General features: G+C 42.6%; 1 protein-coding gene across 1 annotated transcript in view; it reads right to left on the bottom strand.

Annotated features, from left to right (window-relative positions):
- Positions 1-625: 625 nt before the first annotated feature.
- Positions 626-26,864, bottom strand: part of PRCC (proline rich mitotic checkpoint control factor) — a 30,098-nt gene continuing 3,859 nt past the window's right edge. The window contains exons 2-7 of the mRNA XM_012767692.3: positions 16,686-16,733; positions 12,929-13,489; positions 8,240-8,335; positions 6,379-6,522; positions 4,376-4,441; positions 626-1,123 (exon numbers count right to left, since the gene is read on the bottom strand). Of these exons, the coding sequence (XP_012623146.1) occupies positions 1,037-1,123; positions 4,376-4,441; positions 6,379-6,522; positions 8,240-8,335; positions 12,929-13,489; positions 16,686-16,733 (1,002 nt within the window). The 3' untranslated portion in view covers positions 626-1,036. The remainder of the gene's footprint in view (positions 1,124-4,375; positions 4,442-6,378; positions 6,523-8,239; positions 8,336-12,928; positions 13,490-16,685; positions 16,734-26,864) is intronic.

Here is a 26,864-nt window from a genome sequence, read left to right as displayed (position 1 = left end):
AACACTACTTCCCTGCAGAAAACCACAGCATCCAAGCCCCACTGGAGTCCTGGTACCCTTCACAGTATTTCTCAGTGGTAGTTTGCAGTATGACTTACACACTATATTGATGACTATCTCTACTTGAACCTTGCCCTGAGAGAAAGGAATCATGCCATATGTCTTGTCACTTCTGGGCGTCCCAGTGCTCTATAGCTAACTGGAGTCTACAGACCTTGCCAACTCTTTCCCCAACAAAGGCTAGGGATCTGAAAATCTCCAAGGATATCTATCTAGCCCCCAAGATCAATGTGAAGTTTCCAAAACAATCCAGGACAATGACCACCAGTGTTAATTTGAATCATCTTTAGGGACAGGCATTTCATCACTTTACCTCCTGCTGGATGGAATTTTATGTCTAACAACTCTTTCATGCCACAGAACCAACCTCCTGACTTCCCCCAGTCTCCAGAGATACCCAAGATTAGCAGTACTTTCCATATTTGTGATCACAGGCCCCTTTGTAGATCCTCCCGCCCTACACAAAATTGTGCAAACAATTTCTAGGATCTTCAATGGCTATGAACTCAGCTAGATGGTGGATAGAGGGTGAAAAAAAGCAAAGCAATCATCAACACAGCTCAAGACAGTTTGGAAGGTGCTTCAATAGGTAAATACTGAGATCTAGAACAGGGCAGGCAGCGTCTGTCAGACTGAATGTTTTATTTCAACAGACATCCCTGGTTTAAAAAAAAAGGGGAAGGGGGTGGTCAACACTTCATCACATCCGACAGGGAGCAAAACTCCCATCCAAGAACTCAGAGCCCCTTCTGAGGCATCACTCGAGTCTTTGCTGGCTCCAAGACAGAAAGGAGCTGAATTTTCTAACTTCTGTTAAGAAAAATCTATCAAATGTGTTCATTTTCTCGCAGAGGCGAGGGCTGGGTCCTCAGGGAAAGAGATCCTGGGCTTAGAGCAGCTGGGGTCCCAGAGGTGAAGCTGGGGGCCAAGCCAGCTGGGCTGGCAGGAGATCGTGGGAGCAATCGGTTCCAGAGCCCTAGAATCCATACTTGGCTTGGGTCTGCCGGCGGCTGAGCTTGTTTTCTGACCAGGTGTTCTTCAGTTCCAGTTCCCGCTCCTTAGCCTGTGGCAAGGAAGAAGGGGTTGGGGAAAGTCAAACTGGAATTCTGAGAGACATTTTCCTCTTGCCAGTGTGAGTATCCCAATTTAAAATCTTTCTTCCATTTCCCAGAGACTTCATGCAGAAAAAAAAAAAAAGAAAAAAAATAAAATAAAATCTTTCTTCCATCAAAACAATTATGAGGATCCCTTGAAAGACTGATCCAAGCAGAAGGAGAAACCAAGAAGCAAAGAAAGCAAAAAATAAATAAATAAATAAATAAAAAGAAAGCAAAGAAAAGTCATCTCTTTGCAGAGCTATCAAGATTTAAGTAGAGGCCAGGCACAGTGGCTCACACCTGTAATCCTAACACTCTGGAAGGCTGAGATGGGAGGACTGCTTAAGCTCAGGAGTTCAAGCCCAGCCTGACCAAAAAAGCAAGACCCCATTTCTACTAAAAATAGAAAAATTAGCTGGGGTATCATGGTTCATGCCTGTAATTCCAGCTACTCAGGGAGGCTGAGGCAGGAGGATTGCTTGAGCCTCCTTAGTTTGAGGCTGCAGTAAGCTATAATGATGGCACTGCACTATACTAAGGGTGACAGAGTGAGACTCTGTCTCAAAAAAAAAAAAAAAAATTAAGTAGAATAAATACTCAAGAATCCTGGCGCTGGCCAGGTGCGGTGGCTCATGCCTGTAATCCTACCACTCTGGGAGGCCGAGGTGGGCAGATTGCTCCAGGTCAGGAGTTCGAAACCATCCTGAGCAAGGGCAAGACCCCGTCTCTACTATAAATAGAAATACATTAATTGGCCAAGTAATATATATAGAAAAAATTAGCCGGGCATGGTGGCACATGCCTGTAGTCCCAGCTACTCAGGAGGCTGAGGCAGAAGGATCACTTGAGCCCAGGAGTTTGAGGTTGCTGTGAGCTAGGCTGACGTCATGGCACTCACTCTAGCTTAGGCAACAAAGCGAGACTCTGTCTCAAAAACAAAAAAAGAATCCTGGTGCTGCTTCTGGTAGAATTAATACTGAAATGCTCAAGTGGGAAATAGACAAATGAGAACTAGAATTTGGCATCTGAAAGAAAGGCAAATCAGCTGCTTTAGATACTCGACCAGCAGAGTGAAAGGGGACAGCCTCAAAGACTTGGTCAGGTCAAAACAGAACACCAACCAACAACTTAGTCTGGAGATGCAGTTTTGCTCCTGTGTTAAATATCGTATCTGTGGTACCCCAGAAATTCGTACTATTTTAAAGTAACACCTTAAGCTGTGAAAAACAGAGGTACTAGAATAATGACTTCTCTTTTCTGATCTTGACAACTGGATATATTAAATCCTGGGAATGTACAAGCACCATCCTAGAAAGGGGACTCCCCAACCCCCAATCCCAAAGTTATCTGATGCCTGCTCATTTCCACTGGAATTGAGGGGAGGAAGAAAGAATCTGGGTTTGAAAAAGACCCTACCCTCAAATTCTTTCCCTATAAATCACAAGATAGGGAAAGAGTACAAAGGAGTACCTGAAAAGGAAGGTAAAAAGATGACAAAGATGATGAAAGCACGGCTTGCCACTGAAATTGCCAACCAGACTGTACACTCACTCTCTAGGAAAAGGGCCAGGAAGGGGTCTTATTTATGTCTGTATCTTTGACAGTATTGAGTACAGTAGGTCTCAAAAAGATAATTTACAGACTGTACCTGGTGGTATTTATAGTCAAGAGAAATGTAAATAAATGTAAAAATACAGTATTAAATCATAACTGCATAAAATTAACTCTACTACTATAATAATTTTATAGACACCTCCTGTTGCTATTGCAGTGAGCTCAAGTGTTACAGGTATCTGCTTAAAACACCATGTCACACTAAACCTCTCTGCCTGAGCAGGTCATCTCTACAGTAAATTGCATATTGCAGCAAAATGTGATTTCTCTCAGTTCTTGCATATTTTTCATCATGTTTAGTGCCATACCATAAACTTTGAATAACACCATGGGATCAGGCCGGGTGCGGTGGCTCACGCCTATAATCTCAGCACTATGGGAAGCCAAGGCGGGCGGATCGCTCAAGGTCAGGAGTTCAAAACCAGCCTGAGCAAGAGCAAGACCCCCGTCTTTACTAAAAAAAATAGAGAGAAATTAATTAGCCAACTAAAAAAAAAATATATATATATACATATATATATATGTGGAAAAAATTAGCCGGGTATGGTGGCACATGCCTGTAGTCCCAGCTACTTGGGAGACTGAGACAGAAGGATTGCTTGAGCCCAGGAGTTTGAGGTTGCTGTGAGCTAGGCTGACGCCATGGCACTCTAGCCTGAGCAACACAGTGAGACTCTGTCTCAAAAAAAAAAAAAAAAAAAACACCATGGAATCCATACGAAGTGACACTAGTAATGCTGGAAGTGCTCCCAAGAAGCAGAGAAAGTCATGACATTACAAGAAAAAGTTGAATTGCTTGACATGTACCACAGATTGAGGTCTGCAGCTGTGGCTGCCCACCATTTCAAGATAAATGAATCCAGTATAAGGACCATTGTAAAAAAAGAAAAGGAAATTCATAAAACTGTCACTGCAGCTATGCCCTCAGACATGAAAACCTTGTATGTTTTGCAAAATACAAAACATGTGTTAATCAACTGTTTATGTTATCAGTAAGTCTTCTGGTCAACAGCAGCTAAGTTTTGGGGGAGTCAAAAGTTATGCACAGACATTTGACTGTTGAGAGGGTTGGGATCCCCTAACCCCCCCCCCATGTTGTTCAAGGGTCAACTATATTTGAAAGCTGTCTAGTCACATCAAATAAATACCAAGACATATTCTAACAGACATTTTTGGATTATCTGTAATTCTGAATGATTTGTGTGCTCCCTGCCACAGAAGAGAAGAATATAAAACCAAGCTCTTCATCAAGTGGATGTTTTGCTAAGTTGGTGAATCAACCTTTTAAAAGAATTTTAATTACTAGGTAAATTTGCCATTTAAAAGAACCCTATGATAAACCATTTAATTATGTTTTGGATATCTGAATTTTCACTTACAGAGTTTATTCTAAGCACCTGCACCTGAGTCTCATCGGCAGCAAGACTGAACTAGAGCAAGATCATTCTGAAGGGGATATCCCCCCCTAGTGGCCACATGGAGAACAGGGGTGGACACCTGCTGGAAGATGGTCCCTGGCACCTGGGCTCCAAGCCCACATCTCAGCCTTCAAATTCCCAGGTTTACAGGGATCTCTCCTGTGTCAGGGCCCTCAGTCCTCTCACCTGATGAATCAGATATGTGATCTGGTGTTTCCTCCGCTGCTGGCCTGTAGGCTGCTCACCTTTCTTCTGCAAGGGAGGAAAACACAGTCATTAACCCACAAGAAGAAAGAAGTTTCTTAGGTGCCCAGACGGTGCAAGGTTAGGATTGAGAAACCAACTACACAGCCCAAATCCTGGGGGGAGAAAAGTCAGCTTGGAGCTGTTTTTATGTCTATATACTTACAAAACAGTTATTCAAACCATTATGTAAAAAAACCAGTTTAGAAATACTTACCTAAAATAGCCTGCTAATATCCCCATTAGAGTGGAAATATTTTGAGGTCAGGACTGTCTTCTGTTTCTTTGGTAATCTCACCCCACAACCAGCACCCAGCATGGGGCTCTATCCATGATGGATACTTGAGACCAGTTTTACTTGCCTGCAGTCAGCCTGAAACAGCTTACATGCCAGGGCACAAGTGATCTTCTGCCCTCCTTCCAGCCTCCCATAATCCCTGTGCCCATCTCCCCTTAAACCCTCTTCATCTCTGTCCCCTTCTCCCCAGTCAGGCCAGATGTCTAGCCTGTCTCCTACCTACTGCTTACCAAGCTCTCTGCCATCAATCACCTCTGGCTGAAACCCTGCCTCCCCATTCTAGTAAGTGCCAGCAGCTTCCCTGGAATCAGAAATTTCATAATCACTCCACCTCTCACCAAGCTTCCAGGCTCTGCCCATAACTGCATCGAACCCCTAACCAAGCTTTGATGCAAATGATTTACTGTCAAAGTCTATATTGGTCTGAGCTTTCATTCTGCGGTTTTTCTGTCCTCTGCCAGAGTTGTCTCAGACTAGAAGCTTCCTAATCAGCTCCACCCAACTCCCAAAACTCCTCTCTAGAGTCTCCTCAGCACTTATGTAATCAATTTGCACCGTAATCATTTACACTCAAGTGTCCTTAAATCTCTTCTTCCCAACTACGATGCTGTCAACTACTCAAGGACAAGGACTGTATTTTTTTTCTCCTTTTACAAAAATCTAGTTCAATACAATGAGATGGTAGGAGGAAAACTTGGAGGGGGAAAGTAACAAATTCTAATTGCTTGCTGCTATTTAATGTCATTTAATGTGACAGTTAAAGATGATATACATAAAACATCCAGCTCTGTTCCTGGCCCATGGTGAGCATTAACAACAGTAGCTATTACTATGTGACCATGCTTCTCAACCCACAGTTAGTAGAGCATGCTCTCCTAAGTGGTTTTTCCAGTAAACAGTGATGGATCTATGCTGATCTAACCACAATCCTTTGCTCTGTCCTGTATGACCGCCAGCATTCAGTTATAACAAACGGCTGGGGCTCAGATGGCCATCTGTGGCCATAGAACAAAGCAAAGGGTGGGGGGGAGAGAAGGGAACAAAATCCTCGACCTTGGCCTTGCTGGTGCTGGGCTCAAATCCAGGGCTTCCCCACATTTTCCCCCCTGTGGCAGGCTCATAAATGTCCACATTTGTTGTTCTCAGCTACTAGGTGAAAAGATGTTCATCATACTGACTGAAGAAAACTAGTACAGAGAAGGTAGGAGCATGGTGTGGGAAATGTGATGAATAAAAGCATTTGAAGAGACTACAGCTGGCTACAATAAATAATGAAAAGGACAGAGCAGGAATTGCATGATCAGAATCTAGAGACCCCAAGATTTCTGAAGCTCTGTTGTGCCCACACCTCAACTATGTACTGAGCCACATCCTAGCTTAACAGGATGGAGAGGGGGATATGACTATAGGGAGAGGGCAGAACAGCTGTGGGCTCTGTCCAGCCAGGGAAGAAACCACAACACATGAGAGATCTTCCCAACTACAGGCCGGGTAACTAACTGCTCCAAACATTAAACCTCAGCAATCAGACTCCACCATCCAACTAGAAAGCAGTTAAAGTGCTGTAAAGTTCTGGAGGGCAGGACCTATATCTGTGATGCTTGGTGCATACTACTGCAGTACCATGGGCAATATGTGTCCCACTTACTTTGCTGAATGACTTCATGGTTTTCTCTTCTGTCAATGACTTCGTCATCCACTGCTGGGCCCCACTGAGCTGGTCATCACCTTTGATCTCCACAAAGTTGATTTCCTCCCTCCCTCGGTTTCTCTTGCCCTGTAGCCGCTTAAACTGGAAAAGAAAGAAAAAAAAGCAGGAGTCAGGAATCTGGGTGAGGGGATCAGGAGATGCTGCTAAGGATCCAAAGTTATAGGGAATGATCCAAAGTTATAGGTTGTGACTCAGCAATCCCATTGCACCCTCTATTCTTCTCTGTGCAATATGTCCTTTCAACCTGCCATCTACCAAGCCCCCCTGATGCCAGGTGAAAGGCTGCTTCTACTCAGAAGATCTCCTGGACCCAGCGAAAGGGAAGCCAAGAGGTATCCCCAAACTTCATGAGTACTGAAAACCAGTGGTATGAATTTATATTCAAATTACATATAAATCTTATCTGCCTAAAAGGATGGCATACAGTTTTCAAATTATTAATAAGAATCAGGGTAAAAAGAAACCCAGTATTTCTCCTCTGAAAATCAGTTCGTTCTTTATCTCTGAATCAGCAGACCCCATACCAGAGTGGATGTTAGAGTGGGAGAATGTGGAGCTGTGTAGGGAGGGAACCTCACACACCCAAAAAAAGGCCCAGCAAATTTTCTAGGAGACTGCTACTCTTCCCTCCTAAAACAAAAACAAAAACAAAATAAAAAATACCACAGATCACACCACAAGTCATCCAGAGATATACCTGGAAGGGAGTGTGGGTGAAGGGGAATAGAATTTAAAAACACTCAGAAACTTCAGTGAGAGCCAGGTCCTGGTCTGAACATTAGTGAGGCCTCTTAGGCTCACTCTACCTGCAAGCAACTATTATAACTTTTGCCACTGAGTTCTCAGTTGTCTCCTGGGCTTAAGAACAAAAGGGTTCAACTACTGACCTTGCCAAAAAGGATATACACAGGGCATAGGATGAACACAATATCAATCACAGGCAGAAGTATGCAAAGGGATGGATACTCTTCTGGGAAAACGTGAGTAGGGAAGAATTACTTTTTATAAGAACCTCCATGGAAAGGTAGCACCTCCTATTTCTCCAACTCCCTCCTAATAGGCATGGCTCCCCTACAGATTGAAGAGTACTTTATATCCTGAATGTGGGCCTGATACCCACAAGACACTTCCCTTGTGCTGAGGTTCAAGAGAAGCTCCACAATAGGGGGATACAGTAATGTGAAACACACGGGTTATTAAACATAGCTGCTGGGTGCCTCCTAAAATCCATTCTCCCCTTTAGTGTGAATGAATCAAAATTTTAGCTAGGCATGTTACCACACAACTAAAAGACTGCATTTCCTAGACCTCCTTGCAAATAGATATTGCAAGCAGATTCTGGTCAGTGAGATAAAAGTGGACATGCTCTTAAGAACTCCTAGGAAGTCTCCCAAAAAGAAGGAAAGGGGTATATGTGCCTCCTCTTTCTTTCTCCACCCTATGCTATCTCCAATGCAGATGTGATGGCTGTAGCTTTAGCTGCTATCATGGACAACAAGAATAAAGGCCACAGTCTAGAGATGGCAAAGCAATGATCAGAAGGAGACTGGGTCCCAGATAACTATGTGAAGCTGCCACACCACCCCTGGCCTGTCTACCTCTATCCTGTTTTAATGAGAAAAAAAGTAACTTCCCTTAAGTAAGCCATTATTATTTAGAGTTTCTCAGTTACATGTTGCCAAATTAATCCTAACTGATACTGTTTTTCATTTTTGATTTTTTAAAGTTTCCTTTAGTTTCAGATTTGAAACCTAGTGTCCAAGGGTCAAAGACGGTCTCTTATGCTTTGTTAACTTACTGCTTCGTCATCAATGAAGGAGGCATCTGGGGCAATTTCCTGGGGGGGGACCAAGGCCGGATCCTGTGCAGGATAGTAGCCACCACTGTAATAATCCTGCAGCCAAAGAGGAAAAAAACACACACCAATTGAGGGCACAATGGAGAGGGGAGACCACGGTCTGCCCGGAAACAAGAGAAAACTCTCAGCGAAGAGGCAGTAGTGAGAGACACCACACTACTGCCCCCTCAAATGGACCAGTTAAATGCATAGATCCTAAGGACCTACCCTATAACTCAAGAACAGTTCCTGCAGCTTTTCTGATCTACACTATCCAGACAGATGGATATATTTTAGGGAAGGGTGACAAGGAATAAACAAAGTCTCCCCTACTTCAGTATATACCCTGTTCCCTTGGTTGTTTCCCAAGAGCAATTCCCATCCCTTACACCTCTAACTGCATCCTCAGTACTGCTCTTCCTGCTCTTAAGACCCCAATAAGCTACAATGTGAGCAGGGACAAGAAGGTATGAGCCATGCCATTCCTACTCCTCATCCTATTTGGATAAAAGGAGACTGCCTATAAGGGGTAGGGAGGTTATAGATCAGTGACATAAAATAAACCACTGTTAGGTTTATTATAAAATTTACAATGCTGATAACAAACCAGGTTTGTGCTACCAGATTTTTAGTTCAGAAATCTAATGATTCCCCTTAATGGTGAGGTGCCCAGATATTATTGCAGACCCTAGAGGAAGGGGGTAAAGGCAAGGGCAAGGTCCCTGCTGTGGCCAAGTCAGGCAGCCATAGGGCCAAGAAACTGTTTCCTTCTTGCCTATACTTTTTTCTAATTCTTCCACTTTTGCCCAAAACTCTAAGAAATGCCCCTCTAAGAACATTCATTTTATAATGAGCTAAATGGAAAATGGGTTTAATATGCACTACATAAAAATAATATATAAAAATCCAGGGCTTAGCGAAGAAATAATTACTGGAAAAAAAAAAAAAAAAAAAAAAAATAAACAAAAAAAAAATAAAAAAAAAAAAAAAAAAAAAATCCAGGGCTACAGATGAATCCAGACAGCGGGGGGAGGAAAAAAAAAAAAAAGAAAGAAAAGAAAAATACATAAAAAAGAAAAAAAAAATCCAGGGCAATTAGAGTATGGATTTTCTATAATGGCATTCACAATAAGGTACCTTTAAATTTCAGAATCCTCTCATGTATTTAAAGTGCTTTAATTTGCATAGACTGCCTCAATGGTGTTTATAACTGCATATAGAATTCCAATTTCTTATTTATTTGCTGGATGTAAACCAGTGGTTTCACGGATTTAAATAGCATCACTTTCTTTGCTAAAGAGGTCAAAACACTTATTATCTTCCACCTTCCTTCTAAAAACAACCTTTTTTTCCCATTTTTTTCTTATACAATTATTTTTTTATATATGTATTTTTATTTTAGCGTATTATGGGGGTACAAGTGTTAAGGTTACATATATTGCCCATGCCCCCTAAAAACAACCTCGAGGGGAGATTTATGTCTTCTGATCAGCCTACAGGACACAACAAAGTTTAACGGCAAAGACTTAAGAAACAAAATTATTTTCAAAGTCTCCGGTCAGAACAGGGTCCCCTCAAAGCCTTCCCTCCCTATCCAAGCCCAGACTCAAAATAAGATTAACACTGACCATTCAGAATCACAGTGGCTGAAGGAGACTTAAGTCTTCCAATTATCCCAGGCTGGCAGTAAAACTCTGCAGCTGCCCAGTCATGGGGCCAGCCAGCTGCCTCTGTCCAACCCTACCACTGGTGCCCAGCCCCAACTGCTGGGAGTGCTCTCCATCCAGAGAAGCTCTAACTGCTGAGAAATTCTTTCCTTTTTTTTTCCTACAAGATTTCATCATGAGTAAGTTCTTTCTTAAAACTACTTAAAAACTGGCATCTTACACTTTCACTCTCTAGGGCCACAATGAACAAACCTAAATATCTCTTCCAAATAACATTTGAATGAAATGTCAATAAAAATAGTTATTATAACCATTAATGGAGCATTTACTACATTCCAGACACCACCATGCTAAGCTAATGTAATTCTCCTGGCAACATATCTCACTTTATAGCTGAGGAATCTTAGAGAGGCAGTTAAGTAATGTGCCCAAACTCACACAGCTTGGTATTCAAATCCCAAACCACCCTCAGGACCCACTTTCTATCACTGCCCAAACTATGGTCTTCTCTCTAAGAATTTGCCCTTTCAACTTCTCCTGACTTAGTAGAGGCATTTCACCATTCTCCTTATTCCCCCTTTGCATTCAACTCTCTAACTCCCTCCTTTCCTTTTCAGCCTCACCTCTCCCTTCTAGTTTTCTCACCACTCCCCACATCCAGAAACTCTTCTTAGACTAACTACTATCTATGAAACCTATCTAAGAAACCTATGCCATAGTTCCTTTATTCTCATCATCTATATTTCAGGAGGCTCTCTTATATCTCTAAGATTAGAGACCACTCCTCTTCCACCTTCTCCCTATACCTCTCACCAGCTCCCATAATAAGATTTTGTTTTCAACAAAGGGGAAGTACTCTAGGATATCAGTCTAGGCAAAGATTTTATGGCTAAGACCTCAAAAGCTCAGGTAACAAAAACAAAAATAGACAAATGGGATGATATTAAACTAAAAAGCTTCTGCACAGCAAAGAAAACAATCAACAGAGTAAAGAGACAACCTGTAGAATGGGAAAAAATATTTGCGAACAATTCATCCAACAAAGGACTAATATCCAGAATATACAAGGAACTCAAATATCTCAACAGCAAAAAACTAAATAATCCCATTAAAAAGTGGGCAAAGGATCTGAATAGACATTTCTCAAAAGAAGACATACAAATGGCCAACAAGCATATTAAAAAATGCTCAACATCATTAATCATCAGAGAAATGCAAATCAAAACCATGATGAGATATCATCTTACCCCATATAGAAGGGCTATTTTAAAAAAGACAAAAATAATAAATGCTGGCCAGGATGTGGAGAAAAGGGAGCTGTTATACACTGTTGGTGGGAATTTAAATTAGTACAGCCATTATGGAAAACAGTCTGGAGGTTTCTCAAAAATCTAAAAATAGAACTACCATATGACCCAGCAATCCCACTACTGGGCATTTATCCACAAGGAAGGAAATCAGTTTATCAAAGGGATACCTGTACCCCTATTTTTTTTTTTTTTTTTTTTTGAGACAGAGTCTCGCTTTGTTGCCCAGGCTAGAGTGAGTGCCGTGGCGTCAGCCTAGCTCACAGCAACCTCAAACTCCTGGGCTCGAGTGATCCTTCTGCCTCAGCCTCCCGGGTAGCTGGGACTACAGGCATGCGCCACCATGCCCGGCTAATTTTATATATATATATCAGTTGGCCAATTAATTTGTTTCTATTTATAGTAGAGACGGGGTCTCGCTCAGGCTGGTTTTGAACTCCTGACCTTGAGCAATCCGCCCGCCTCGGCCTCCCAAGAGCTAGGATTACAGGCGTGAGCCACAGCGCCCGGCCTGTACCCCTATTTTTATGGCAGCATTATTTACAACAGCCAAAATATGGAATCAACCCAAGTGCCCATCAGATGAATGGATAAAAGAAATGTGGTGTTGTGTGTGTGTGTGTGTATAATGGAATACTATTCAGCCATTAAAAAAAATAAATCCTATCATTTGTAGCAACATGGATTCAACTGGTGGTCATTCTGTTCAGTGTAATAATAAGCCAGGCACAGAAAGACAAAAATCGCATGTTAAGGCCAGGTGCAGTGGCTCATACCTGTAATCCTAGCACTCTGGGAGGCCGAGGTGGGAGGATTGTTCAAGGTCAGGAGTTCAAGACCAGCCTGAGCAAGAGCAAAACCCCGTCTCTACTAAAAATAGAAATAAATTAATTGGACAACTAAAAATATATAGAAAAAATTAGCTGGGCATGGTGGTGCATGCCTGTAGTCCCAGCTACTCAGAAGGCTAAGGCAGTAGGATCACTGGAGCCCAGGAGTTTGAGGCTGCTGTGAGCGAGGCTGATGCCACAGCACTCTAGCCTGGGCAACAGAGTGACTCTGTCTCAAAAAATAAATAAATAAATAAATAAAAATCACACGTTCTCACTCATATATAGGAGTTATAAAAGTTGATCTCATGGAGGTAGAGAGTATAATGAGAGTTATCAGGGGCTGAGAAGGGTGTGTGGGCGTAGGAGGGGTTGAAGAGAGATTGGTTAATGGGTATAAACAAGCAAATAAAAGGACTAAGTTCTAGTGTTCAACAGCATAGTAGGGTGACTACAGTTAACACATTGTATATTTCAAAATAGCTAGAAGATTTGAAATGTTCCTAAGACTAAGAAACATTCTGTGCATATATCAAAATATCACATGTACCTCATAAATATGTACAAATATTATGTATTGATAAATAAATTAAAAGATTTAGTTTTCAGAATAAAGGTGTCAGTTATGTTGTTCACCCTGTCAGACTTCAAGACTTGGGCAAGTTAGATCAATATGGTTCAGAATAAAAGTACTATGTTTTGAGGCCTAATAGATATAATAAAATCAAGACACTAGAAGGTGAATTCAGGCAAGTGACAGTACAGAGGCCTTATTACTGGCACAAAGCTCTCCCTCACCACCATTCTCCGACATTCCCTGGCCTGCCCTTCAAGCCTCCTACTCACCTGATAATAAGCACCAGCATTGGCATCGCCATATGTGGAAAACTGATTGTAGCTGTAGTCGTCCCCAGGCTTAGGCATCCAAGGGGCCCCACTTGAGCCTGCTGCCATCTTGAACTCAAGGGGGGCATTGGCTGCATCGTCCTGGAAAGCCGGCTCTGGTTCTGTGCCTGGAGGCAGCTCTTCAGGGACAGTGGGGATGGGGTAAGGGTATGGCTCAACTCCAGGTGGCTCAGCCTTTTCAGGGAGGGAAAAAAAGTTCTCAGGGGCTACTTCCTCATCACTGTCATCCTCCTCTTGTGTGATTTGCTTTGTCACCTGCAGAGCAGCACTCTTGGCAGCAGCCTTGATGGCAGAGGGTGACGGAGTTGTGGTTGTGGTGCCCACAACAGGGGCAAGAGAAGTCTTGGTCTTAGAAGCCAGTCTGGAGGGCTTAGTATCAGAGGAGCCATCCGAGGGTTTGCGGGAAAAGGCATGGGGCAGGAGCAACCTATTAGTCTCTTTCACAGTCAGGTTTTTAGGTTGGGGAAGCAAGGCAGACAGACCAGTCCCCTCACCGGATCCCTGGTGAGCCCGGATTTAGCATAGGAGGGAAGAAAGAGGATAAGTGAGATTTTATATTGTGTACTAGCAACACCAAAAACAAGAATTACAGATATGTGCTCTAGCCCAAAGTATTACCAGCCCATGTTTCCTTCTTACCTCCATCTACTCAGGACATCCAATCTGGGCTTAGTTCCTCCTACCTCAGGACCCTCCGCTGGCTGCTTCTCCCAAGGTAAGATGTCATTCCTCTTCTCCCTGACCCCATCCCAACTCAGCTCCAATGCCCTCTGCCAGAGAGCCTTCCCCAATTCTGTGTCTTCAGCAAATATGATACTCTTAATCTCATATCATCCTTTCTCCCAAAAAGCCCAGGTATCTCTCAAGCTCATCACTCAACCTCTCTCCATGTCCGGAAGGGACCTCTTAATGTGGGAATCCTTTTCTTCCTTTAGATTGCTACCCAAAGTCAAGAAAGAACGAGTCTCTGTCCAAAAGAGACATTCATGCATATTTCCAAAATTCTTCTCCCCTGGCTGAGGCAAAGGTTGACCCCAGCCAGACCCCTCAGTGGCTGCCAACGATGCCTAGGAAAGAAAGGAGGCTGAGCATGTTCAAACAGGAGGCAGTGAGTGCGGAGACTAAGAGGGGCCCAAGACAGCTTTTTCCAACTCTTTAAATCGCTCTCCTTGTCACCACTCCCAACGCACAGGAGATAGGATTTCCTTTTTCTTTTCCCAGATGCAAAACTGAAGCCTGAGCTTGGGTTGAGCAGCCCCCTTTAAATTTGAGTGCTGGCAGGGCATGGTGGCTCATGCCTGTAATCCTAGCACTCTGGGAGGCCAAGGTGAGAGGATCACTTGAGGTCAGGAGTTTGAGACCAGCCTGAGCAAGAGCAAGACCCTATCTCCACTAAGAATAGAAAAAATTAGCCAGGCAACTAAAAATAGATAAAGAAAAAAAATTAGCCAGGTGTGGTGGCGCACACCTGTAGTCCTAGCTACTTGGGAGGCTGAGACAAGAGGACTGCTTCAGCACAGGAGTTTGAGGTTGCAGTGAGCTATGATGATGCCACTGCACTCTAGCCCAGGAAATGGAGTGAGACACTATCTCAAAGAAAAAAAAAATCTGACAAAAGTCCCCTCCCCTGCCCACATAAAGCCCTACAGATGTAGTATATCAGCTTGTTAATGCCAGAGTCAAGCACTGAACTTATCAATTTGTAAGCTAATTGGCCCAGCCCATCCATAGTTCCTAATACTCATAAGAAACTCTGAGATTCTGCTTTCTGTATGCTAAAGGGCCAGCTTGGCTGAGGACTGAGGGAAGTACCAATTGGAAAAAGGAGATGAAATAAGGTCACTGTGTCACTGTCCTAGAGTACCAGTACTCTAGCCCTCTCAGCCAAAAAAATGCCCAGAATGAATAAAAATAAGACTTCTGAGTCAAGCTGGCCAAGTAGAATTATTCATCTGGAGAGTGGGCTCCTGTCCATTGTCTGTGTTCACAGATTTGGGTCAGCCCAGCCTGGCAGCTCCCAGAGGCTCAGGCTCATAGGAACCAGATTGAGGAGCTGGGTTGAGCAGACCCTCAGGCTCCCTCTGAAGTGTCTGACTTCTCAAATGACACCTGGGATCATGGCAACATCCCTTTGCAGTGCTGGGTCCCCACTCTGCCTTAACAGCTCAGAATTCCTCTATCTGCTCAACTTTTGCTACCACCTGGAAGATTGCTCTTTACTTGTGGGATACCTTCTGAGCCAGTCCACCTCCTCCAGGATGCCATCCTGGTAACAGGACTGGCCTTGCACTGTCTCAGCATGCCAGGTTCTTCTATGACTCCTTCCTCCTCACTACTCACTATACATACAGACACACCACTACCCTGACCAATTATCTTTCTAACTTCCACGTGACCATGTCCTTCTAAGAGCTATCAGAAGTGCAAGTGAGGCTAGGCGCGGTGGCTCACGCCTATAATCCTAGCACTCTGGGAGGCCGAGGCAGGCGGATTGCTCCAGGTCAGGAGTTCGAAACCAGCCTGAGCAAGAGCAAGACCCCATCTCTACTAAAAATAGAAAGAAATTAATTGGCCAACTAATATATATAGAAAAAATTAGCCGGGCATGGTCATGGTGCATGCCTGTAGTCCCAGCTACTCGGGAGGCTGAGGCAGCAGGATTACTTGAGCTCAGGAGTTTGAGGTTGTTGTGAGCTAGGCTAACTCCATGGCACTCACTCTAGCCTGGACAACAAAGCGAGACTCTGTCTAAATAAAAATAAAAAAAAAATAAAGAAGTGCAAGTGACACTTTAACACAGTCAGGGGAGGGAGCACTGTCAGCATCATACACCTGAATCATGAGACTACTTTATAAAGGCAGGACTGCTTTTGCTTTTCCCTGAGACATATCATCAACATAAGGACAGAAAGCATATAAATCACCAAGCATGGAAAGAACAGGAAGAAACTCCTAGGGGCCAGAATAATGGTACTAAGACAAGGGGCAACAGAAGCGAACAGCAGGGAGATCAACTACTAGCACTATCTTGTTGAGGACTTACGGTCTTGTTTACAGAGAAGGAGCCAAGTGCAGCCATTAAGAACTTGGACTCAATAGACAGACTGTCTGAATCTGAATCCCAGCTCTGCCCACACTAGTTGTCTGACCTTGGGCAAGTTCCTCAGTTTCCTCATATGTAAAATAAGGATGATAATAATACTATGACTTAGGCACTATCATGAGGATGAAATCAGTTAAATGCTGGTAAAGCACTTAGAACAGTACCTGATACACAGTAAGTGCTATTTAAGTGTTTATTTTCCAGGTTAAAAATGAGACAGGGAAAAAAAGACGGACAATTTTAAAATATAGATGGTCCCTAACATCATTTTAACCAATCCATTTATTCTACCCTCCCTAAATAATCCTTTTACACGAACTGTAATGAACTGAATTGAGTTATGATTCATCTCCCTACCACTGTCTGTCCTCTAGAAAAGGTAACACCATCATGCTAAAGCCAGGAACAGTGAGGAGGGGGTAGAGATGCACAGGGTCTGAAGTTACAAAGGAAAACAAAACCAAAGCTAAATAGTTCTCAAATACTTGTGTTTGTTCTAAACCCGATTTGAAAGCTGCTGGCATTATAAGTCATGTCTTTCAGGAAATAACATGGGAAGAGAAGAAATGGCTTATATGATGTCACAAAGCTTACCTGAAGGACAGTTTTCTTCTTTGTGGGTTCATCTTCCTCAGAATCTGACTAAGAAAAAAAGAAATGGAATAAGGCCTCACTGTTTTGAAACAGTGGAGGAAACACATTAAATGGAAGAAACACATCTGGGACAGTAGAGGAAAGCATACATAAAGGGTTGGAAAACAGAGGCCATCTTGTCTGTGCCCCACCTCTGTACAGAGGTGCACCCACCCTAGGCCCATTCAAACAGCAGAGCTTCCTTCCTGATTTCAAACACTTCAGAGAACTGGGTATGCCCTGATCTCCCTTGGTCACTCACTGCCCTACCCACCCCAGGCCTGTTGCATACCCTTCACGGAATCAATTTACTTTCTTAATAAATTAACACTATTTAACAATTAACACTATTTCTTCCTATTTGGTCCTTGATGGAAAGAAAAAGCTATACTCATTCTTCTTCCTATAAATCTGTCCACTAGAAGATGAATGGGATTTGGCCCACAATTTCACCCAATCTCAGCTTCGCTTTTAAAACCACTTATATAGACTACATAACCACAGGGCTGGGGAATTCCAGTGGGACTAAGTGATGTGTTAACTACTCTTCTATAAGGCATTAAAGGTCAAAGCCATTGGAGAAATCCATTCCATCTCCAAGTATGATCTATAGTCTGCCAGACAGAGTTGTTCATGTTCAGGAAGAAGACAGGCAAACGATGACTATGAGGATTGGGGGCAAGACTGGATGGAGGTCATCTGTGTTATCCTTCTGATTCATCAGGATTGTTTCTAAGACAAGCTCTCACAGTAAAAAATATCCAAATTTTCAGTTCAATACCTTCAAGTCAAGGAAAGATACAAGGCATATGAATGGCAAGCTTTAACATTTTATTTTTAAAAATTACTCCCCAAACCAAGAACTTTAAGCTTTCCATTTGTTCCCAGGGCCTTGGTTTGGACATCCTGTAAAAAAGGTGATTAAGCAGGAATCTGAGATTCCATTCATCTCCAACATTCTATAAAACCTCAAATCCTCTGCCTGCCTTTCAACTGACTATTATTTCTCACAAGTTCCTTTTTGAATTTGTCTGTTATAAAAATCTTCCGATCATAATTACCTACTACAGAACTGTGCTAAGTTCTGTAGACAGAGTGTTCCAACTGGCATCCCAGGCAGGACTTGGGGCAGCTAAAGTCCTGGACTGCTAGTCTCTCTGGGTACAACCTAGACCATTAATCCCAATGTGCTTCAAAGATTTTGTGCACATCATGACATGAAAAAAGAATGTGCTCTCAAAGAACTTACAACCCAGTAAGAAGAATAAGAAGTACCTAAATAATTGTAATAAAAAGAAATAAAAGGCCGGGCGCGGTGGCTCACGCCTGTAATCCTAGCTCTCTGGGAGGCCGAGGCGGGCGGATTGCTTGAGGTCAGGAGTTCGAAACCATCCTGAGCAAGAGCGAGACCCCGTCTCTACTATAAATAGAAAGAAATTAATTGGCCAACTAATATATATACAAAAAAAAAAAAATTAGCCGGGCATGGTGGCGAATGCCTGTAGTCCCAGCTACTTGGGAGGCTGAGGCAGGAGGATTGCTTGAGCCAGGAGTTTGAGGTTGCTGTGAGCTAGGCTGATGACATGGCACTCACTCTAGCCTGGGCAACAAAGCGAGACTCTGTCTCAAAAAAAAAAAGAAAAAAAAGAAATAAAAGATAACAGCATTGACTATGGTTCAAACATTCCCTCAATTAGTTCAGCCTTTATGGAAAACCATATGGAGGTTCCTTTAAAAACTAAAAAATAGAATTACCATATGATCCAGCAATCTTACTTCTAGGTATTTACCCAAAAGATTTGAAATTAGTTGTCAAACAGACCTGTGTACTCTCATGTTCACTGTAGCACACCATAACCAAATTATTAAATCAACCTAAGTGTCCATCGGTGGATAAATGGATAAAGAAAATGTGTGTATAAATACACACACACACACACATATATATATATATATATATACACAGAATACTATTCAGTCTTTAAAATTAAGGTTCTTCAGGTACTACAGGATAATAGAAAAGATAAAAATTAAAAAGGAAATTCTGTCATTTGCAGCAACATGGATGGAATTAGAGAACGTATGGTAAGTGAAATAAGCCAGACACAGAGAGATAAATACCACATGTTCTCATCACTTATATGTAGAATCTAAAACAATCAAAATCACGGAAGCTGAGAGTAGAATGGTGGTTACAGAGGCTAGGGGAAGGTGGGGGAAATGGGGAGATAATGGTCAAAGAGTATAACATCTCAGGAAGAATAAATTTGTCAGGTTTTTTTTTTGAGATCTATTGCACAACATAGTGAATACAGTTAGTAACAGTATATGGTACATTTCAAAATTGCTAAGAGAGGCCTGAGGCGGGTAATCTTAGCACTCTAGGGGACGAGGAGGGAGGACCACTTGAGGCCAGGAGTTTGAAACCAACCTGAGCAAGAGTGACCCCCGTTTCTACAAAAAATAGAAAAATTAGCCAGGAGTGGTGGCTCACATCTGTAGTCCCAGCTACTTAGAAGCATGAGGCAGGAGAATTGCTTGAGCCCAAGAGTCTGAGGTTGCAGTGAGCTATGACGATGCCAGTGCACTATAGCCTGGGAGACAGAGCAAAACCCTGTCTCCAAAACAAAAAACAAAAAAAGCTAAGAGAATAAATTTCCAATGTTCTCACCACAAAAAATAATAAGCATTTGAGCTAATAGATATGTTAATTAGCTTGATTTAATTATTCTACACTGTATTCATAAATCATAACATCACTTTGTACCTCATAAATATATATAATTATAAATTATCAAATTAAGGGGGAGATAAAGTGGGGGAGGAAAAATTTTTTAAAAAGTAGTCAATTAGGCCGGGCGTGGTGGCTCACGCCTGTAATCCTAGCACTTTGGGAGGCCGAGGCGGGCGGATTGCTCAAGGTCAGGAGTTCGAAACCAGCCTGAGCGAGACCCCGTCTCTACCAAAAATAGAAATAAATTAATTGACCAGCTAAAAATATATATACAAAAAATTAGCCGGGCATGGTGGCGCATGCCTGTAGTCCCAGCTACTCGGGAGGCTGAGGCAGTAGGATCGCTGAGCCCCGGAGATTGAGGTTGCTGTGAGCCAGGCTGACGCCACGGCACTCACTCTAGCCTGGGCAACAAAGTGAGACTCTGTCTCAAAAAAAAAAAAAAAAAAAAAAGTAGTCAATTTGGCCAGGTGTGGTGGCTCATGCCTGTAATTCCAGCATTCTGGGAGGCCGAAGCGAAAGGATTGCTCGAGGTCAGGAGTTCAAGACCAGCCTGAGAAACAGCGAGGCCCCACCTCTACTAAAAATAGAAATTATCTGGACAACTAAAAATATATATAGAAAAAATAAGCTGGGCATGGTGGTGTATGTCTGTAGTTCCAGCTACTCAGGAGGCTGAGGCAGGAGGATTGCTTGAGCCCAAGAGTTTAAGGTTGCTGTGAGCTAGGCTGACGCCACAGCACTCTAGCCCCAGCAACATAGTGAGACTCTGTCTCACACACACAAAAAAAAGAGTAGTCAATTTAAGCCAGGTGCAGGGGCTCGTGTCTATAATCCCAGCTACTCAAAAGGCTGAGGTAGGAGGATTGCTTGAACCTGGGAGTTCAAGAGCAACCTGAGCAACACAATGAAACCCCAGCACAAAAACAAAATTATCAATTTAAAATAAAATTAAAAAGAAAATCTCTTCTGCAGAAGTTATGTGCTGAAAAAAAAAAAAAAAAAAAAGAAAATCTCCTTAAAGAATCTGCTGCTCCTGCATTTGTGCTTTGTTTCATGTAAGTCTTCCTCTTCTTACTCCCACCCTCTGTACCTGTATCATTGCCACCTCTCTATCAGACTGCACTCTGTACTTCCTGGCTCACAGCTCCTGAGAAGTCTCTCTGATGCACAGCACCTTGCTCTTTATCACTCACTGTCCCTGCATCACTCATCTGTTTAAGGTGGCATCATATTAACTCTAATCCATTTGTGCTTGCTCTGTAAACATTACATTTTTCATATGTGTATTCTCACCTTTACTCTGACAGTAACAGCAAAGGCCATATCTTATAGTTGAATATTGCCTCCCAGGACTCAGTACACAATGACTTTAATTACTAACTGCTGTCAAAAAAAAAGCCATAAGGGAAATCTGTCTTGGTACCTGAATGTGAGGGATAAAGGAAAAGAGTAGCAAAGAAAAGGACAAACATCTACTAAGTACCTCCTATGTGTCAGGCAATTTACTCATAATTTTTCATTTAACCCTTACAATAACACTTCAAGGTAAGCATTATTATCTCAATTTTAAAGGTAAGGAAAATGAGGCTCAGAGAGATGAAACAATGGCTAGGACATGTTGGAACCAGGACCTGAATCAATCCTAGCTTTTATGCTTTTGTAGCAATACCACGCTAAGCTATGTTTGTCCAGGCCTGAGACCCACACTGACTAGATCCCACATGATACAGTTGAAAGTGAGGCACAAAATCAGAAACATGGGTTTAAGTCGCAGCTCTGCCACTTATTGTCTGGGGAATCCAGCTATTTAACCTCCCTAAGCTTCCCTTTCCCCAAAAGGTAGCTGGAAATAATACTTATCCACATCAAACTGCAGGAGACCCAGTGAAAATGCTTCTCCTGTCGGTGAAAATGATACAAAAAAATTCTAAACAGAGTTCAAGGATTATTATTCTTTCTGGTTTGCCAAGATGTCAAACTCAACCAAGAAAAAGACTTAAGCACCCAACCCCTAAGCATTTTCTACCTCTTATCTCTGTTCCAAACTCCCATTGCCTCTTTCAAGCTCCTGACCATCTCCCTTGTCTTTTAATCATGAAGATTCATCTCCTTTCTGGCAGACCACACAGAACCACCTCACTATGGGATACAAGGTTTTCATGGAGTCCTCAGGCACATTTAAACTTTAACATCTTAGGCAATGGGTCCAATGGCAACAATCTGAAAATAAACAAATGTTATCCAAGTTTAAGGTGATTCTATTTGTAAAACTGCATAAGCATATTCTTATTTTTCAGATCCTGTGACAAAGTGGCTACTATGAGAGTGGTAAGCAAACTGTCCTACAGCTAATAAAATTGAAGGACAGATCAGCTGTGGGAAGAAAATTCAATTTCTCTTTAAATGTCAGATTGTTTCCATTATACTGACAACCAAAGTTTATGGTTTTAAAACACACACACACACACACACAAAACCTGTACGAATACTTTAGAACACCTTATTATATCTGGATTTAAAGAACTGCTATGGGCCAGGCATGGTGGCTCACGCCTGTAATCCTAGCATTCTGGGAGGCCGAGGCAGGTGGATCGCTCAAGGTCAGGAGTTCAAAACCAGCCTGAGCAAGAGCAAGACCCCGTCTCTACTAAAAATAGAAAGAAATTAATTGGCCAACTAATATATATATAGAAAAAATTAGCCGGGCATGGTGGCACATGCCTGTAGTCCCAGCTACTCGGGAGGCTGAGGCAGGAGGATCGCTTGAGCCCAGGAGTTTGAGGTTGCTGTGAGCTAGGCTGACGCCACGGCACTCACCCTAGCCTGGGCAACAAAGCAAGACTCTGTCTCAAAATAAATAAATAAATAAATAAAGGACTGCTATGACTACTCACAATCGTCCCTCTCTTTGAACATCCTATACTAAACTTCTACTGAATCCCATTATAAATCACCTCATGACATACCCTAAATGAGAGACTTCCTGGAATAGAGCACTAAAATAAGAACCTCAAAAACGTGCTGAGCCCCTAAATGCTGTTAAGGCATGGTTACTCATCTTTGAGGGAGAGGTTGAAGTATTTACCTCCCAAAGCTGACAAACAGGGCTCAGAGACATTCAATAATTTACCCACCGCCACAGAGGAAGCCTGGGGAGATTGAGAGAGAGGGTGGGGAAACAGAACAAGGACCTACTACTTGCCCCTTGCACTAACTTTGGTGAATTTCATTCTAGAAGAGGTTAGAAGCATGGCACTCACTGGTTCACTACAGAAAGAGGTTTAGATGCCACTCAAAGCACTTCTGGGCATGTGGAGGCCTGAATGAAAACTCAAAAGAAACACAGGAAAGTACAGAAAGGAATTATCTGAATACTCCACAAAAGAAAATGAATTTCAGTTCAGAGTACCAAAAGGCAGAGAGATGAATAATCCAAATGCTAAAAGATGTGGTATATCCTCCAATCATCCTGGGGGGAATTCTGTCTTAGAGCATGTGAAAGTAAATCAAGTTAGCTTTTATCAAGAACTGGGCTAGAGGCAATTGGCTTAGCCCAAGCACACAGGATTCAATTTAGACACTAAGAAGAACTTCCTTGATGGTGAGAGGTATAGGAACATTTTCTTTTTTATCATGGTAAAATACATATAAAATTTACCATTTTAACTGTTTTTAAGTATACAATTCAGTGACATTAAGTACATTCACAATGTTGTGAAACCATCGCCACTATTTCCAAACTTTTTCATCATTCCAAACAGAAACTCTGTTGTACCCATTAAACAATATCTCTTCATCCTTACTTCCCCAGCCCCTGGTACCTTCTATTCTACATTGTCTTTATGAATTTGAGTATTCTAGGTACCTAAGTGGAGTCACACAATATTTGTCCTTTTGTGACAAATTTTTACTTAGCATAATGCCTTCAAGGTCCATCCATGTTGTAGCACATATCAGAATTTCATTCGTTTTTAAGGCTGATGTATGCACAGATCATATTTGGTTTACCATTCATCTGCTGATGGACACTTGAGTTGTTGCCACCTTTGGCTACTAGGAGTATTGCTACTGTGAACACTGGTGTGCATGTATCTGTTTCAGTCTCTGCTTTCAATTCTTTTCACCTAGGAGTGAAATTCGTGGGTCATACAGTAATTCTATGTTTGTTTAACTTTTTGAGGAACTGCCAAACTGTCTTCCTCAGGAATATATTAAATGGAGGTTGTGGGGTCAACTCCTAGAGAGTACTAAAGATCAGCGAATGGTGATCTGAGTGGGTGTGTGTCATTAGACCAAGAGAAAGGCGATGCTAGAAAACACTGAAACACCTAGGGCTGAGAGAAAGTATGCCGGGACACAACAGGTACACATGGGTTTTGGAGGCACAAACTGGTTGTGTCTCTTAAGAAAGTATTGTATTTCTTGGCCTCACAAGAACCTAGGCCTCAATGGCCACCACGGTCCTCTCTGTTCCAGCTGCCAAGAGTGACAAGACACACATACCCCGAGACTGCTGAGCAAGTACGGAAACAGACATTTTCCATTAAGCCAGGTCCAGTGGGATCTGCTAATCTATCAGAGCCTCATTCCCCATGGCAGCTTCCCTCTTATCTTCCCAGGCTCTGGTTCTGAGAGACTCTCTCTCCAAAAAGCAATCACTAGCAGCCAGGGCTAGGAGCCAAGGAAGAAATAAGGGCCCAAGAAGAGACACTCCTGCCCTGGTCTCCAAAATCTAATCAATCACTGCTACTATTATCCTGATTAGCCAAATTCATCAACTTTTTTTACTCTGTGGTCTCTAGTATCTTCTGCTAGGATATCGTTTTTCTCTCCCATTTTTGCATTCCTCACTTGTATTGTGTTCTGGTTATCTGGATGCTCAGGGCTCTTCCGTCTATCTTTTCAGTAGGCACTATGACAGAACAAAACCTAGGTTCAAATATGACCTCTGCTACTCCCAAACTATGAGATTTCAGGGAAATTACCTCTGTTCTCTAAACCTCTGTTTCCTTCTCCATAAACTAGGGATAAGTGTCCAGCATAGTGTCAGACATTAAGCAACTGCCCTACAAATATTAGCACACTCCCCCTTCCCTTTAGCTAGGGCTAAAACTTAGCTAAATCCACAGCAGGTAACTCAATTATTTGGTTACTAACAATGACAAAAACTGAAATCTCAGTCTCAGAACTCCAAATTTTCCACTATCTGGATAAACAATCTGAAAGTAGTGGTAATACTAATCCAAGTAACCCTAAAATTTCTAGGTGCTTTGGTATACACATTGTATGACAGAAAACTCTTACAACAGACATTCTTCTAATTTTGGTTTTTCATATCCTAACTTCAGAAGTCTGCATCCCCTGAGCCTATCAAATCAACCAATGTAGCTTGGGTCACAGCAAGAAGGATAAGGGAAAAAGGAAGGGAGGATTATCCATCGTATGGATCATTCCTAATTCCGCACATAAATCACAAACTGACTAAATTTAATATTGGAATGCACCTGGAGGGATGGAGGATTTGATATTATTCTGACTGTAGATGATTGGATGATCTGACTCCAATCAAACCAACCAAATGTTCTCTACTGGAAAGCCAACACTGGGACTAAGATTGTAGTTTAATCTGAACTCATCTCTAAAAGGGAGGATACAAAAACCAAGAAGGTGTGGGTGGTCATCTTTCCCTACAACCAAATGTGCAAAGAGCAGCTGTGTGGGTCTCCAACCAATCTCCAGTTCCTAATGCTGGGCCCTTTCTGAGGTACTACAGTATATTTACCATGCATTACCACTTAAACTAGCTTAAACTGGTGTCTGACACTTGCAACCAACGAAATCTAACTAATCCCCAATCCGCTCTGTGCACCACTACCCTCCCAGGTGCCCAAGGCAAAAGGCACAGGGTCAACCTTTAATCTTCTCCTTCAATGGTGACATCCAATCAATCTTCTAGTCCAGGGGTCTTTGAACTTTTTAAACAGGGGGCCAATTCACTGTCCCTCAGACCATTGGAGAGTGCGCACTGTGGGCCTGGGACGAGTTGGCTGCTAAGCAGGACAGGCAGTGGCGGGCCAGATAAATGTGCTAGGCAGCCACAGGCTGTAAATCTTATCACTTCTACCTACTAATTATCCTTTATCCTCCAGTTCTCTCCATCCCCTGCTATTCCCTCTTTCAGGCTACCAGTCTCTCTCGTACTGTCTCTAGCCAGTCTTGCTCCCTCCAGATCTCTGACCACACTGAGAATTTCTGCCCAGCCCTTAAGGGCTCTTTACTACCCCAGAATGAAGTAGAAAGACCTTAACATGGCATCCAAGGCAGATTATCATCTGGTCTCAGCCTCTCCCTGGTCCCATCGTTCACCCTTAACAATGTGCTCCAGCCACTGTGCCTTACTCACTTAAGGTTCCCCCAAAGCACTTTCCTTCTCGCTCACCTCCAGGCTTTTCTACATTCCTCTGCCTGATATGCTCCTCCCCACTCTACCCCCCTTTATCTTACTCCCTCCTACTCATCTATTTTATCTTTGTTTAGACATCTCTCCCTCCTAGAAGCCTCCCAAGATTGGGTTGGTATCTGCTAGGTGTTCTCCCATTGGCACCAACTCTATCATGGTTTTTCTCTGACTTGACCTAAAATCTATTTCCTCATCTGTGACCTCTGGTAGACCCATAAGCTCCTCTTGGGTAGGGTCTATCATGTTCACTACTGAACTCTTAGCTCCAGGCAAAAGCAGCAGCTCAATATAGTTTTATAAATGAATGAATGAAAAAGAGTTTGGAGTTAATTATTTATACTTCAGTACCAAACTCTAAAAGGAAATTATTTAAGAACTAATCCATTCCTTCAAACATGTACTAAATGCAAGACCTGGAGCTTAGAACCAGCAAGGCTTAGAACCAGCAAGGCTTAGAACTAGAGGGGGCACAGACTTTAAAGATGAAGGTCACCCTCACTTGACCATCTTTTTTTTTTTTTGAGGCAGAGTCTTACTCTGTTACCTGGGCTAGAGTGCCATGGTGTCAGCCTAGCTCACAACAACCTCCAACTCCTGGGCTCAAGCAAGCCTTCTGCCTCAGCCTCCCAAGTAGCTAAGACTACAGACATGCGCCACCACACCTGGCTAATTTTTTCTATATATTTTTAGTTGGCCAATTAATTTTTCTATTTTTAGTAGAGACGGGGTCTCGCTCTTACTCAGGCTGGTTTTGAACTCCTGACCTTGAGTGATCCTCCCACCTCGGCCTCCCAGAGCTCTAGGATTACAGCCATGAGCCACTGCGCCCGGCCCACATGACCATCTTTTTTGAGGCAGAGTCTCACTTTGTTACCCAGGCTAGAGTGAGTGTCATGGTGTCAGCCTAGCTCACAGCAACCTCAAACTCCTGGGCTCAAGCGAT

This window comes from Microcebus murinus, chromosome 2 (assembly GCF_040939455.1).
Source record: "Microcebus murinus isolate Inina chromosome 2, M.murinus_Inina_mat1.0, whole genome shotgun sequence".
NCBI lineage: Eukaryota > Metazoa > Chordata > Mammalia > Primates > Cheirogaleidae > Microcebus > Microcebus murinus.
This window is presented reverse-complemented; position numbering and strand designations above follow the sequence as displayed.